This window comes from Scatophagus argus, chromosome 18 (assembly GCF_020382885.2).
Source record: "Scatophagus argus isolate fScaArg1 chromosome 18, fScaArg1.pri, whole genome shotgun sequence".
NCBI classification, from domain to species: Eukaryota; Metazoa; Chordata; class Actinopteri; family Scatophagidae; genus Scatophagus; species Scatophagus argus.
Genome location: NC_058510.1, coordinates 17,985,857 through 17,998,700, shown reverse-complemented (window position 1 = coordinate 17,998,700; position 12,844 = coordinate 17,985,857). Strand labels below are relative to the sequence as shown.

Below are 12,844 nucleotides of genomic sequence, written 5' to 3'. Positions count from 1 at the left end.
TTTGGAATGGCTGCAATAAAAGGCCACTCAAAAATGTACAGTTTCACCTTGAAAAAGACATTTAATAGGCCCTGAACTACAGACTTTATATGACTAGGCTTACAGATGGGCATTTATTTGGTCAAGCCAAGAACTGCAATGTTCTCAGCTTCTAGGAATAGTGTACTTGACCCTAAATAGTTTTATTTAATGGTGGTCATCAAACAACACAGAGTTAATTGCCAGGTTTTACGAGAAAGAAAAGAGATAGCTCTTTCCTCAGCTACTTCCATCATCAGTTTGATTGAAATGTATTTTCCCCTACAGAGACAGCCAATTAGATCTCATCATAAAAGAGAATTTAAGTGAGGGTTTAACATGAATTGGAAAAATCTGTCAACACACACTGTGACCACCAACAATCATAATGTGGTTCACTCTAAATGTTAAATATTTCATCTGACAGTGATCATGAAATGAAGCTTTCACAGAGGAGACATACGGGTATCATTTGGCGTCGCACAGACTTAACATTGGTTAAAAGGATAAAGTAGCCCACAGCATCCCATTCTGTGACCACGACCCATTCTGTGCACTGACACCAATGACCTCCACCCATTTCCTTCAATCTCATTAGCTATGTAATTACCTCCCAAGTCACCTTTTACACACATATGGACACTGTCGAAAAACCAATAGTTATACTGCTGTGTGTGTGTGTGCATAATATAAAATGTCTTTATAACGGACTTAAACCTCTTAACCCCCCATTCAGAGGTGTAGGTAGTTCACTAGAGCTCAGCTCTCCTGGGCCTGGTTTTTACTTCCTGGATTTTAGCTTGATAAAACAGGCACGTTCCTATCAATAACCAAGAAACTCTACATGCAGCTGTAACCATTATGGCATAACAAGTGATGGTATTACAATAAACTATGAACTATGAAGAAGAGAGACTTAAAAATATGCTGCACTGGATTGTGCTGTTGGGGCCAGGCACTGCATATTGTCCCTCTTCTAAACACATCTGAATTTCACCAGCTTTTGACCGGCCTGAACGTGATTTAGTTTAGTTATCAGGAACAGCGAAACACTCAGCTCTGCTTTTCATCCACTCATCTGAACGCTTGCTGCATTTCCTTTTCATTTTGTCAAACCTTCATTTATTCGAAGAAACTGAAGAGCAGCACATGCAAAAAATGAACAGCATTTGTGGAATAATAGGATTTTGTGTTTTACATGTTGTATAAGAATGGCCACCAAAGTATGTTTGTCAACCCATTTTTAACTGTTTTTTAGTTTTACTTTTTATCCAACCAACCAATCATCCACAGTTGATTAGCTGTTGGATAATCTCCCCTCGGTCTCCCAATTCCATCTACTGACGATCAGAGAGGCAGTCTGGTATAAAAACCCTAAATGCACTGATTGTGGTGTGAATGCTAATGTTTAATGAGTGTCTGCTTGTGCTGTTGCATTAAGCTTGTAAATGGACCTGGTTGGTGCCAATGTCTTGTCATTTTGACTGTTTCCTCCTCCTCCACATTGTTCACCTGCCCTTATGCAAAATGGTAAATGGACTGAATTTATATTGTACTTTTGTAGACTTACTAACGACTCAGAGCGCTGTACAGCATGAGCCAGTACTCACCAATTTTATTTTAGTACTCTTGTCAAAGCCATCATGGTTTAAAGACCCCCGGAGGCAATGTGTTACGGTGTGGGTGTGGTCATGCCTGGGAACAGCAGATAGATGCTGTTTGGTTTGGGAGTCTGGGCCTGCTCTTTAGAAACCATACTGGGCCACCACAGCCTTTTCTATAGCAGCGTCAGCACATTTCCAAAGCCAGCAGCCTCGTTCACAGACTACACCCTGAAAGAGATGGCTTTTGTGTATGTGTGTGTGTGTGGACATACACACATACCAAGCCAGAGGTGATGGAATGGTTACAATTGCTGCACAGAAGCAGTCTAATGGGCATGTTTGGTTTTGTGAGGTTACAGCCTAAAGCCAAGCTGTAGCAGAGAGGCTCACAGTGCTCTGTGTGCATTAACACACTTAGAAGATCTGAACCCAACATATCTAATGGCAAACTGCTGCAGAATGCACCAGCTGCTCATCATGGCCCAGTGTCAGAAACTAGCTCTTACACAGAGTTTAATTTGAAACTATAAATGTTTAAACTGCACAGATATTCCACAGTTCAACTAGCTTGAGCAACTTCATCATGCTCACAAGCTGTATCTTTGAACTACTAATTCCCAGTTTGCAAACCGGCCTTGCTGCAGCGTCCTGGAGCATTTATAATGACTCCTCTAGGGATGCTGATGCTTTTCACACTGCTTCATAGTTGAAAGGTAACATGCTTTGTCACGCCCTCTGTGTTGTGGCAAGTTAGGTTGCAGCTTTTAATTAAGCAGAATTTATGTTACAGTCAGTGACATGATGATTATGATCATGTCATATTATGGGGTACAACTGATACAACAGGGTGGGTGCCTTTAAGAAGCCCTTCCTTATCTTTATCTCTGGTGAACAGTCTAGTCTTATGTCGAGGCTGATGTCATGTCAGTGTGAAGCTCGCGTACTACAGTGTTCACGTCACAGTGAAGCAGTTCTCTCAAATGATTCCATCTTATTCATGCCTTTCAAAGCTACAAGCTTTAAAAAGGAGCCACACTTTCTGGGCAGGGACATAAATGAAAGCCTCAGGTTGAAAAGAGCATATCTGTTGCATGAGACGTGCCAGTAAAAAGTACAATTGACATGCACATGGTTTGAACACGGGGCAAGCGTCCCATGCACTAGAAAGATGTTCATGCCCATTAGCTGTTGCTGCTTTCATCTTTCTATATCAATGGACTATATCAGTGGATCCTTGGGTCTGGTCATGAAGACTGTGATAAAAGCTGTTTGCACTCTCATAGCTGTGATGGGCTGTGCTGGATGCATTTAATGAAATAAAGATTTTCATTGGCTCTGGGCCAAACACTCCCGCTGGCATCAACAGATTCCCCATGTGCACACCAGTGTTGGCTCAAAGCCACAAACACACAGGGACGATGACCCCAACTGAGGCGCAGTTCTGAAAGAAAAACATTGATCAACTGGTGACAATGTGTTCCCAGTCCCCAGTGGCTTCTACAGGGAAAGATCAGTGTCCAAAGTACAACTTTCCCAGACACAGCTAAATCCAGGTTTTGTTTCATGCCTCCTTATTCTTACTTTTTTTAAAATCACTTAGTCCATTTCAATACATGTTTACATGATCAAAGAAGCACGTGACCGCTGCTGCCTTAACAGTGTGGCTGAATCGAAACTTTTTCAGTTACCTTCATTCAAACCTCTTTGTACCCAAATGTAGAAAAAAATGACTGGTCTTGATTGCAGCCAATCACCACAAGTGTTTCAAACTAATCTGATGTATGATTGGCCCAGTACTGCAGCTGCTACAAGCATACAGTCTGCGGTGTGGTGAAGAAGAACGAGGTTCACTGACATTTGAGTTAGTACTTCGGTGGGCCAAGATATCAAATGAATTACTATAATGGTATCGGTATCACTTTACTCAGGTTTTTACCCAACCCTACTCGCCCCTTGTATTGTCACTTATCATTTTCATTCATTTTTTCATAGACTTGAAATGATTTAAGGCTTACCTTAAACAAACGAATTAGTCACCTGAAATGGAATAAGTCAAAATTAAAAATAATGAAAATGTAAGCTATAGCAAATTTAGTCTGAACAAAGTAATTGCAACCATGGCAATGGTGATGGGCTCCTAGTGGGATAACCCTTGCAATCACTAAAGAGCTCTACCCAGGACCATATGGGCTAATGAGTGGCCATTTCTGTCACTAAGACCCATCGTAGAAAAAGCTTTGGGTCTTAACCATATGGAAATCAATGACTGCTTCACTATTGTTGTAGTCTCTAAAGGAGCTTGGCTCCTGGCCATCTGGGACTCCCGATGCAGAGACGTAAGAGAGGGTATTACCTTAAACTCCCTCATCTTCAGCCTCCCTCAACCTCGAAATGTGAAAAGTTAGCCAGCAAATTGGGGTCAAATAGCAACCGTTGTTTAATGCACTGACAACGTCTTAGCATCCTTTTTACAATATCTACACTTTACTGACAAAACTACTGGCACACTTGACCACGACACCAACAAGGACTTTGATGATACATGGGCAACTTTGCAGCTAGAACAACTTCCACAAGATTTTGGAGTGTTTGCTGGAATAGTAAAGTCTTTGTATGCCGAAGCATCGAGATTTCCCTTCACTGAAAGTAAAGGGCCGAGCCCTGCCCTGAAAAACAGCTCCATGCCACACCTGAACAACCTAATAAAGAGGTGTGTCCCCATTCTTTTGTATATCGTGCAGTTTCTTAGTGTCTAGTCAGGAGCAGAATTTACAACAACACACAGACAAACATAAAATATTGCCAAATTCCTTTCTTTTTTCTCCGTAAATTAACCGAGGAGACTGATTACTGATAAGTGGGACTGATACACTTCCATTCCATTATCTGTCACCTCTTATTCTGTGTACTTTACAATATGGTCAGAGCCTATCCCAGCTGACAATGGGGGAGAGATGGGGTACAGCTGGACCAGTCACCGGTTCATAACAGGGCTGACATATAAAGACAAATAAGCAGTCATGCTCACATTCACACCTATGGGCAGTTTAGAGTCACCGATTAGCCTAACCATCATGTCTGTGGGAGGAAGCCGGAGTACCTGGAAGGAACCCATGCAGACACGGGGAGGACAGGAGGGCTCCTCCACGGTCGGCCGGTGGGTTCAAACCCAGAACCCGGGTGACAGAGCTAACCACTGCACCACAAACATACATCTGCAGTGAAAACAAAAACCTTAGTTTCAAAATTTAGAATCACCAATGATGGAATGTAACTAAATACATTTATCAAGTATTGTATTTTAGTACAATTCTGACGTACGTGTACCTTATTTAAGTACTTCTATTTTCTGCTATTTTATACTACCACTCTAGCAGAGGAGAAATACTGTACTAGATTCCGTTTATTAATTAATATAAAATATAAATAAACTATTATGAACAGTTATTATGTATTAAAGAGTTTGGTCTAGACCTGCTCTAATTGGAAAGTGTCATGAGATTTGTCATGAGACTTTTGTTGTGAATTGGCACTATATAAATAAACTGAATTGAACTGATTTGAATTATTATGATAAGGAATGGTGACCACAGACAGAGGAGTGGCTGCATTAGAGTCAAAGTGGTAAACTTTCAAATACATTTATCAGCACCTGGGGTAGAACAAACACTCAGCTGCTAATCCTAAAAATGCTGAACCCGAATCCTAAAAATTAAAACAACTGTTAGCTGTAGCCCAAAAATAGTTTATTTTACAACACACTGAACTACAATCAGAGGCTGTCTGGATGTTAGAAAGGCCATCTAAAATGTCACAGTTTACAAAACACACCAGCAGTAACCTTTACTGTGGATGGAAAACAACTTCCAAAGACTTGTGTGTGCACAGACTGAGGTTTGTCAGGGGCATGAACATGCCCCCTTTCCACCTAAAAAGGCAGGAAAATCTGTGGTTCAGCCTACATGCAGGGAGTTTCCCCAACAGAGCAGGAATGCTGGGAGGGCAACTGGGCGGACGCATGAGAGCTGGGCGGCATCTGTCCACATCTCAGCCCGGAAACTGCTCACCATGCACATCGCACTTCCCACTTTATAAACACATATACACACTGCTAGAACGCTGCGCTACAGGCAGAATGTTCTGCGTGCTTGTTTCATGGTCCTGCTTCAGTTTCAGGCCCTGCTATACAGCTTTTTAAATTTGGAAAAATCTCCTTCCATATGTTTCCTGTTGCTGTTAGTTCAGGTAAAAAAAAAAAGTCCAGTACAGAGCAGCACGTGGGCAGGCCAAGCCCAGTTTAATGACGAGGCTTCAATCTGAAAAAAAGCCTCATGAATGGAATTCCACCGCTGAGTTCAGAAGGCTCAATCAGCCGACTGTACAAGGTCAGCCAAGGAATAAACCCCAAGTTGCATGGCCGAAAAGAACGACATCCCCTTCATCTGTTATTACGCTGATTAACCGCCAGTCAGCAACGTGCTGACTGAAAGGAAGAAAAATCATCTGGACTAGATCCCAAACTGGTTTGGTTTGATTTTATTCCAGTTTGTTTACCTCTGTGTTGCCACACTCCTAACACAACAAGAGCTCACAACATCAGAGCCCTGCATTTAAAATCAGGCGGCATACCCACCCATGAAATGTTCTCTCTGGTCACAAAGCAGCTGAGGAATGAAACATGAGGAAATGACAAGAAACACCGACAAGAAACGTTAACTCTGTTCAGTTCTGAAAAAGTCTATTAATATATGAGTAAACTGCAAAAAAAAAAAAAAGAAACGTGAAGCAACAATCATTTTAAGTGGAAGGGCTATGGAATGAGGAGGAACCTCTGTGTTTGGAAAACAAAACAAAAGAAAACAAAAAAACAACCAAAAAACCCAAACGCTACAAAAGTGTTCCCTTCAGTTCATTTCTGGCAGATAAAATATAACTAAACGCCCTTTAGGGTGTCGTTCCAGTTGGGACAACATGAAGAAATGCCCTTTGAGGTGCACTTAAGATGGAGAAAATGTGATGTGGTGTTGCATAGGCTGCCAAAAAGCATGCTGACATTTTGCTGTCTAAATTTGTACGGCTTGTTAGCTAGCCAGTGCGGCTAACCTGTACCTGCTAGTCGGTGCATCACATCGACAATGATGTGTCCCAGTCCCAACTGTTCTGGAAGGTGATGGCAGGCAACAAATTAACAATGAGCATATATTTTTGAAAACAAACAAACAAACAAAACAATAAACAATTCATAAACTGCAATTCTGTACAGCATTACAGCATCCCAACTTTTTTTTTTTTTTTGGAATCGGAGTTGTAGCACTTCAGCATGCAGAAACTTGAACACATGAACTAATGTCAGCTGATCTGCTGATCACGGTGCTGTGGATCAGAGTGGTAGATGCAGATTAATGTAACCTTTCATGTTGTTCTGTGGCAACTAATCTCAGTCACAATGTCAGGTCATGCAATGCAAAGCCTCAAACACATACACAGCCTTTGGCGTAGCCCTCTTTGGCTGTATGCTGCTGTATCAAAGGAGACTGGCTGAAATAAGTGATTCGGCCAAGTCAAACTCAGCTCTTATCTCAAATGTTGTGCTTGGGTCAACACACTCAATACTGTTAGCTTTGTCAAAAAAGCTGAAAGAAAACCAACTCACGCTTGCAATGTGACTCTAGTCACTTTGTGGGTGATTAGTCATGGCTAAAGTATATTCTAATCAAAAAAGTGATTGCCTTTGGGACTTATTTTCGAGGCTGTATCCCAGATCAGTTCAGCCGACAGGATGCATTTCCTCTAATAATTAACCTTCAAGGAGTCCTGTGAAACATTAGCTGCTTGAAGGGGTGCTATAGCTGCCATACACCAGCTGTCAAACAATGGACTGCATTTGACTTTCCAAGTGCCAAAATGAACTGACTAATGCCTTTTTTTCCGTGCTGATGACAATTTTATTCACCTTCAAAAGGGTAAGTGGTATTTAGTGGCAGCTAGAAAGAGATAACAGAATGCCAATGTCATATTCAGATGGATTAGAGGGCAGCAGTAAACAATCCCTGCAAGTCAACGCAATTCATCACTTCTGCCAGGCACGGACTGTTTTTAATTGACTTTGGCAAGATAAGAGGAGAGAAACTTTGTCAGTCTGTATGTGTTAAATTTAAGACGGAAGACACGATGTTGTCCATTTGTGGTAAAGAAATGACCCCAAACATCTCTGTTTGCTGTTACATCCCACACACATCAAACTAATGAGGTGTGGATACAGTAGCCAGGCACACCGCCTGAACTGTTCCAGTGCCAGACCTGACCGGGCCCTGCCAAGATAACGACAAGAAATACTATTTTACCTGCTCTGACATCTGTCTACTTTGTCTAAAATATATATGCATTTACCCTGAATAGCGAGGCAAAAATGAGTTGCATTTTACAGACTGGCAGCGTGGCAGTGCCATGTTCCATCAAAAAAACTTAAAAACAAAATAAAAATGTAGGGGGGAATTATCGCCTAACTTCCGCAAATATTTGGTTTTCTGGTGAAAAACATTACCAACAGCTTGTCTTACCTTCCGAGCTCTTTACCGGGAATGATTGTGTAGTGGTCGGTGAAATGCTCGCTGTTGACGGTGGTTTTAATTTCGGACAACAAGCCGCTGCCGCCGCGTCCGTGGCTCGGTTCGGCTGCCGGGCTGCGCTGTGGGCGGGTTCGGCTTCTCGAGTCCCCGGCGCGTGGACACTCTGGGATCATGGCGTCGTTCAATTGAATCGATTTGTTTGCAAAAGTCCAGGTGAAAACTTCTACAAACAGAAGCACCCTGATATTAAACAACACAGCTGACTAAACGCGTAGCGAACAACTTCAAAAAACATTAGCGACTCTTGCGACAGAAGAATATCACTTTTTGGCAGCATGGGAGGTAAAAGTTTTCGGACAGTTTATTGTTCTGTCAAATAGCGCAACTGGTAAGCTCATTTTGAAGAAATTCAGTCCGTGCTTTGCTTCTCGTGTGCGCCCTGAACTTGCTCTTCACTGACAAACCGGACTGGTGCTGCGCTTTCAGTAACCATGGGAACTTACGTTGATTGACAGACGGAATGGCCAATTAGAGGGAAGGAAGTGCTTTCTGTTGCATTTATAATAAAACACGGATAAAATATAGCTAAAATATAGACTTCAAATTATGGAGCCCCAAAAAGTCCAAAATTAAATCAATAAATAAGTAATTAGGAAATAATATAAAGAGAAATGACACGATTAAATTCTGTAAGACGGCAATGAACCAGTAATTTGTTAAATAGCCTCTTTTAAAAAAATATTGTGCAAAATTGCATAAAGAGACAGCAAATGGTAGCAAAGAAACACAAAACCACCACAAAAATACTATTAATTATTATTATTATATATAAATATTATTATATTCTTAATTCTGGAAAAAAAAAAAAAAAAAAAAGCAAAAAGCAAACACAGCTACCAGTAAGAAATATTCATCTGATAAGATTTCTCCAACTAAGTCAAGATAGCCAGAAGAAAATAAGATCAACAAGAGAAATTTGAAGGAATTCTTGTTGAATGTTTGACTCCAGAAGAGGAAGCTGTAGGTCCACCACCACCAAGTAAAGGTTTTCACACTGAAATTTCTCAACAGTTACCAGACGGATTTTTAACTGGATCTGGTTCAGACATCGCCACAGCATATCCTTGCCTTCCTCAGGTCAAAATTTCAATTTGTCCTGCACTTTGGTTTATTACTGCTACTTTGGCTTTAGAATCATAGTCTGGTTTAGTAACAGCAGACATTAAGAAAATATCACGTTAGTGATTCATTAAGTGTCAACATCACTTTTTGTGTCAAACTGCTATTTCAAAGGTCAAGAATGAACCTTGAACGTTTGATTGTCACTTTTTAATCATCATGTCACGTTCTTTATAAATTGTACAATGTATCCACACAATGACAGCAAAGTAACAAAGTGACCTTTTTATTGAGATTCATAAACAGTTGTGTGGTGAAGCGATAGCACAGCCTGAGTATTTAGCAACCTGTTCTCAGACAAATCACAACTGTACCTTTCAATATTATGTACATATGTGTATATCTACACACACAAAACTGGAAACAAAACCAAAAAGTATGCATGCTTCAGTGTCACCTCCCAGCAAAGTTGCCACCATCCATCCAGTCATTCACATATCCCTTTTGTTAAATTCCCTTTTAAAACTGAAAATACATAGACAAATAAATAGCTTGAAAAGACACAAATACCAAACAGCTGCTACAATTTGCCACCACCATAACAACCCATGATTCTCTACTTCTCCAAAAGCTTATTTAAATGTTTCTATATAGCTGCTATCAATGCACTTACAAACCAGTGTCAGTGTTCTTAACCATACCTTTTCTACAATTAATGTAAATGTTTAAGATCTTCAATGCACGTAGCCAACATATCAATCCAGTACGAACAAGACTTCCCTAAACCCACTTTAAACATAAAAGCATACAGAATCTCTTATTTGTATGCATGTCATTTGTTGTCATAAACTGCCCGAAGCACAGATTACTTATCACAGACAGAACCGTTGCAGAAAGCGGTGAACACAAAGTAAGCAATAATAAATAAAATGCTGTGAGCAGAATGAAAACGGAAACCACATTTCCTGCACTGAGCGGCAGATAACCAGCGAGCTGAATAGATAATAGAAAAGATATACATACATATCAAAACGCAAAGGCTTCAAAAGTGAAGGCAAACTCTTCAACTTGATGCTTCTTATCACAACATCAAAAAAACTGCAAACAAACCAAACATTCCAGGAAAGCTTCAGGACTTCCCTTATAAATACCATACAGTATAAATAACAGTACAAAAGATTGTAGAAAAAAAGACAGGGAAGATGCAACATAATCACAGCCTTGTCCTCTGTTGTAGAGATGAGTGGATAAGGCCTCGCCACTGCCAAGGATGAGTGCAGCACTACTGATCTGACTACCGAGAGAATTCAGTTATCTGATTAGAATCTAATTCATTATTGAATTAGCGAACAGGAAATTTGTGTATTCCTGTTGCTTTTATGGCGCCCCATTACCCCATTTTGATCATTTCTGTAGCTAGCGCACAAATAAAGCACCATTTAGGTGATACCACACAACCTTTGAGTTAAGCATGTCAGTTGTTTTCAAATGAAAAAGATAAAACAAAAAAAAAAGTGAGACAGTCCAGTGAATTCAACTGTTGTTTATGAAAACAGTACCAGAACATGTCACGAAATCTGACTGACTGCTGATGATTAATGATGTTTGTCAAATGTTCAGCTGTGGTCAGATTCTCAGTTCTCAATCGTGTGGTCGTGTAAAACACTTCAGAGGTCACATTTACCTGTTCTTAACATTGCTGAGGGTGAATGACAGGGAAGGATGCTGTTCAGGTTACCAACCCCTCTGAGAGCTAACAGACAGCATCGTTTGAACCTCTGTACCCGAGACCCCATTTACACTGCGTGTCACGGCGATCGGATTTCAGTCCCATTTCCAGGCAAGAATTTTGGATTGGATGATTATGTGAAACCCCAGAAAACATTTAGTGACAAAGATTGTTACATTAAATCCAAACAGTTTAAAAATATTACATTGTATCTGTATCATCACCTGGCAACTAACTGTATGTTTTAAGATTAGGGAGAGATTGTCGTCATGGCAAATAAACTATAGCTAAGACAGGGTCAGGCAACCAAGTCACTTATTTTATGTTAGGGATAGACGGGGGTTAGGGGTAATAAAAAGGTGAACATGAAAAGCAGGTCTGTGATGGGATGCAAACTTTGGTCTGTACGAAAAGGTTGCCTCCCTTAACATCTAAGCACAACCACGACCTCCACACCCTTATTTTCTGGCTCACCTCATAAAGGTCAAGGTTTCCATTTTTAAACTTTTCTTCAGACCCGATCGACGTCAACAACGGACTGACAATCACTTGAGGACATTTATCAATGTCGCTCAGCTCCTTCTGGAGACACAAAAGGCATGATACCATTTTTTTTTTTTTTTTTTTACAAATGCATGAGTACTCAAAAAAAACCACCTGTAAAAGTTTCTGTGTAAAATTCATGGAAATCCCCTTTAACTAAACAGGTCATCCAACAGATAGAATGACACTTTATGTAGTTACCTTTTTTAAGAGCAGTTAAAATATTATATGTGTGAGAGATGAAAGCTTTTAACCCCTTTCAACATTTGGGTAAAATATCAGATTTCAGTCCAGCTTTACTGCTTCTTGGTTGCATTTATACTTGGCTTATACTTACTCACTTACCTACTTATACTTTTTGATATCAGATATCTGTGCAAGAAGCATGAGGTGGTTAAGTGTAAATGGGATATCAGAGGCTCCAATAAACCTGACTTGTGTTTGAAGGCTGAGCGAAAACCCCACACTAACACTTGGAAAACATGCAAACTGTTTTCAAAAAGAACCTAAGCAAATATGTTAACTTAGAACTTTACTTTTGTCAGGTTCGAGTACTGACCACTAAGTGCCTCGACCCCACAAGCCACATATGAGGCAGTAAGTAAGTGAGGCACAGTTTCATTACAGGACTAGAGATGGAGACAAGGGGTTGGAGAAACTGAGGGTACACTGCTGTCGGTCATTGTCTGGAAGAACGTGGTAGACAGTGAAACAGATTGGAGTAAAGGTCTTAACTATTGCATATATTACACTGGTTTGTCCAAGGGCTCCAGTACACATTATGAATTCATACCAGAAGGGCCAGATCCCCGGGCCCTTGGAGACGTACATGCCGCTTTGCATCAGTCACACTATTTGAGATGGTAAAGGTTCAGATATTGGAGTACCTGCTCCATGCAAAGAGCAACACAGTCAGAGAGAAGAAGTTGATCAGTGGAACACTTGAAGACTTCAAACAGCTCCCATTCAATAAAGCTGCATGAAGCACCACTCTGGCCAACAGGATTCATAGAAAGTCCCCTTTAGCCAACTGGAGACACAATGTCCACATGTGCATGTGTTTTGCTTGGTTGAGACTATCACAGTCTCCACAGAGGGAATCCCAGAAGCCCTTGTGTTGGCATTGATGGCTACTTTGATGGAGGAGACGTGACATCGTTGTCTCTGCTTTTGAAAGGATCACAGAGCAAGAAAGCCTGGAGACACTGTTGGAGTTCTTTGTCAGTAAAACTGCTGTCCATTCAGAGAAGAACATGAAAGGT

At 40.7% G+C, this 12,844-nt stretch overlaps 1 protein-coding gene across 2 annotated transcripts in view; it reads right to left on the bottom strand.

Annotated features, from left to right (window-relative positions):
- The window catches only part of stk17a (serine/threonine kinase 17a), a 29,603-nt gene extending 20,935 nt beyond the window's left edge, over positions 1-8,668 (bottom strand). For both annotated transcript variants that reach the window (XM_046370859.1, XM_046370860.1), the window contains exon 1: positions 8,183-8,668. In XM_046370859.1, coding sequence (XP_046226815.1) covers positions 8,183-8,364 — 182 coding nt within the window. In that variant the 5' untranslated portion in view covers positions 8,365-8,668. The remainder of the gene's footprint in view (positions 1-8,182) is intronic.
- Positions 8,669-12,844: the final 4,176 nt, after the last annotated feature.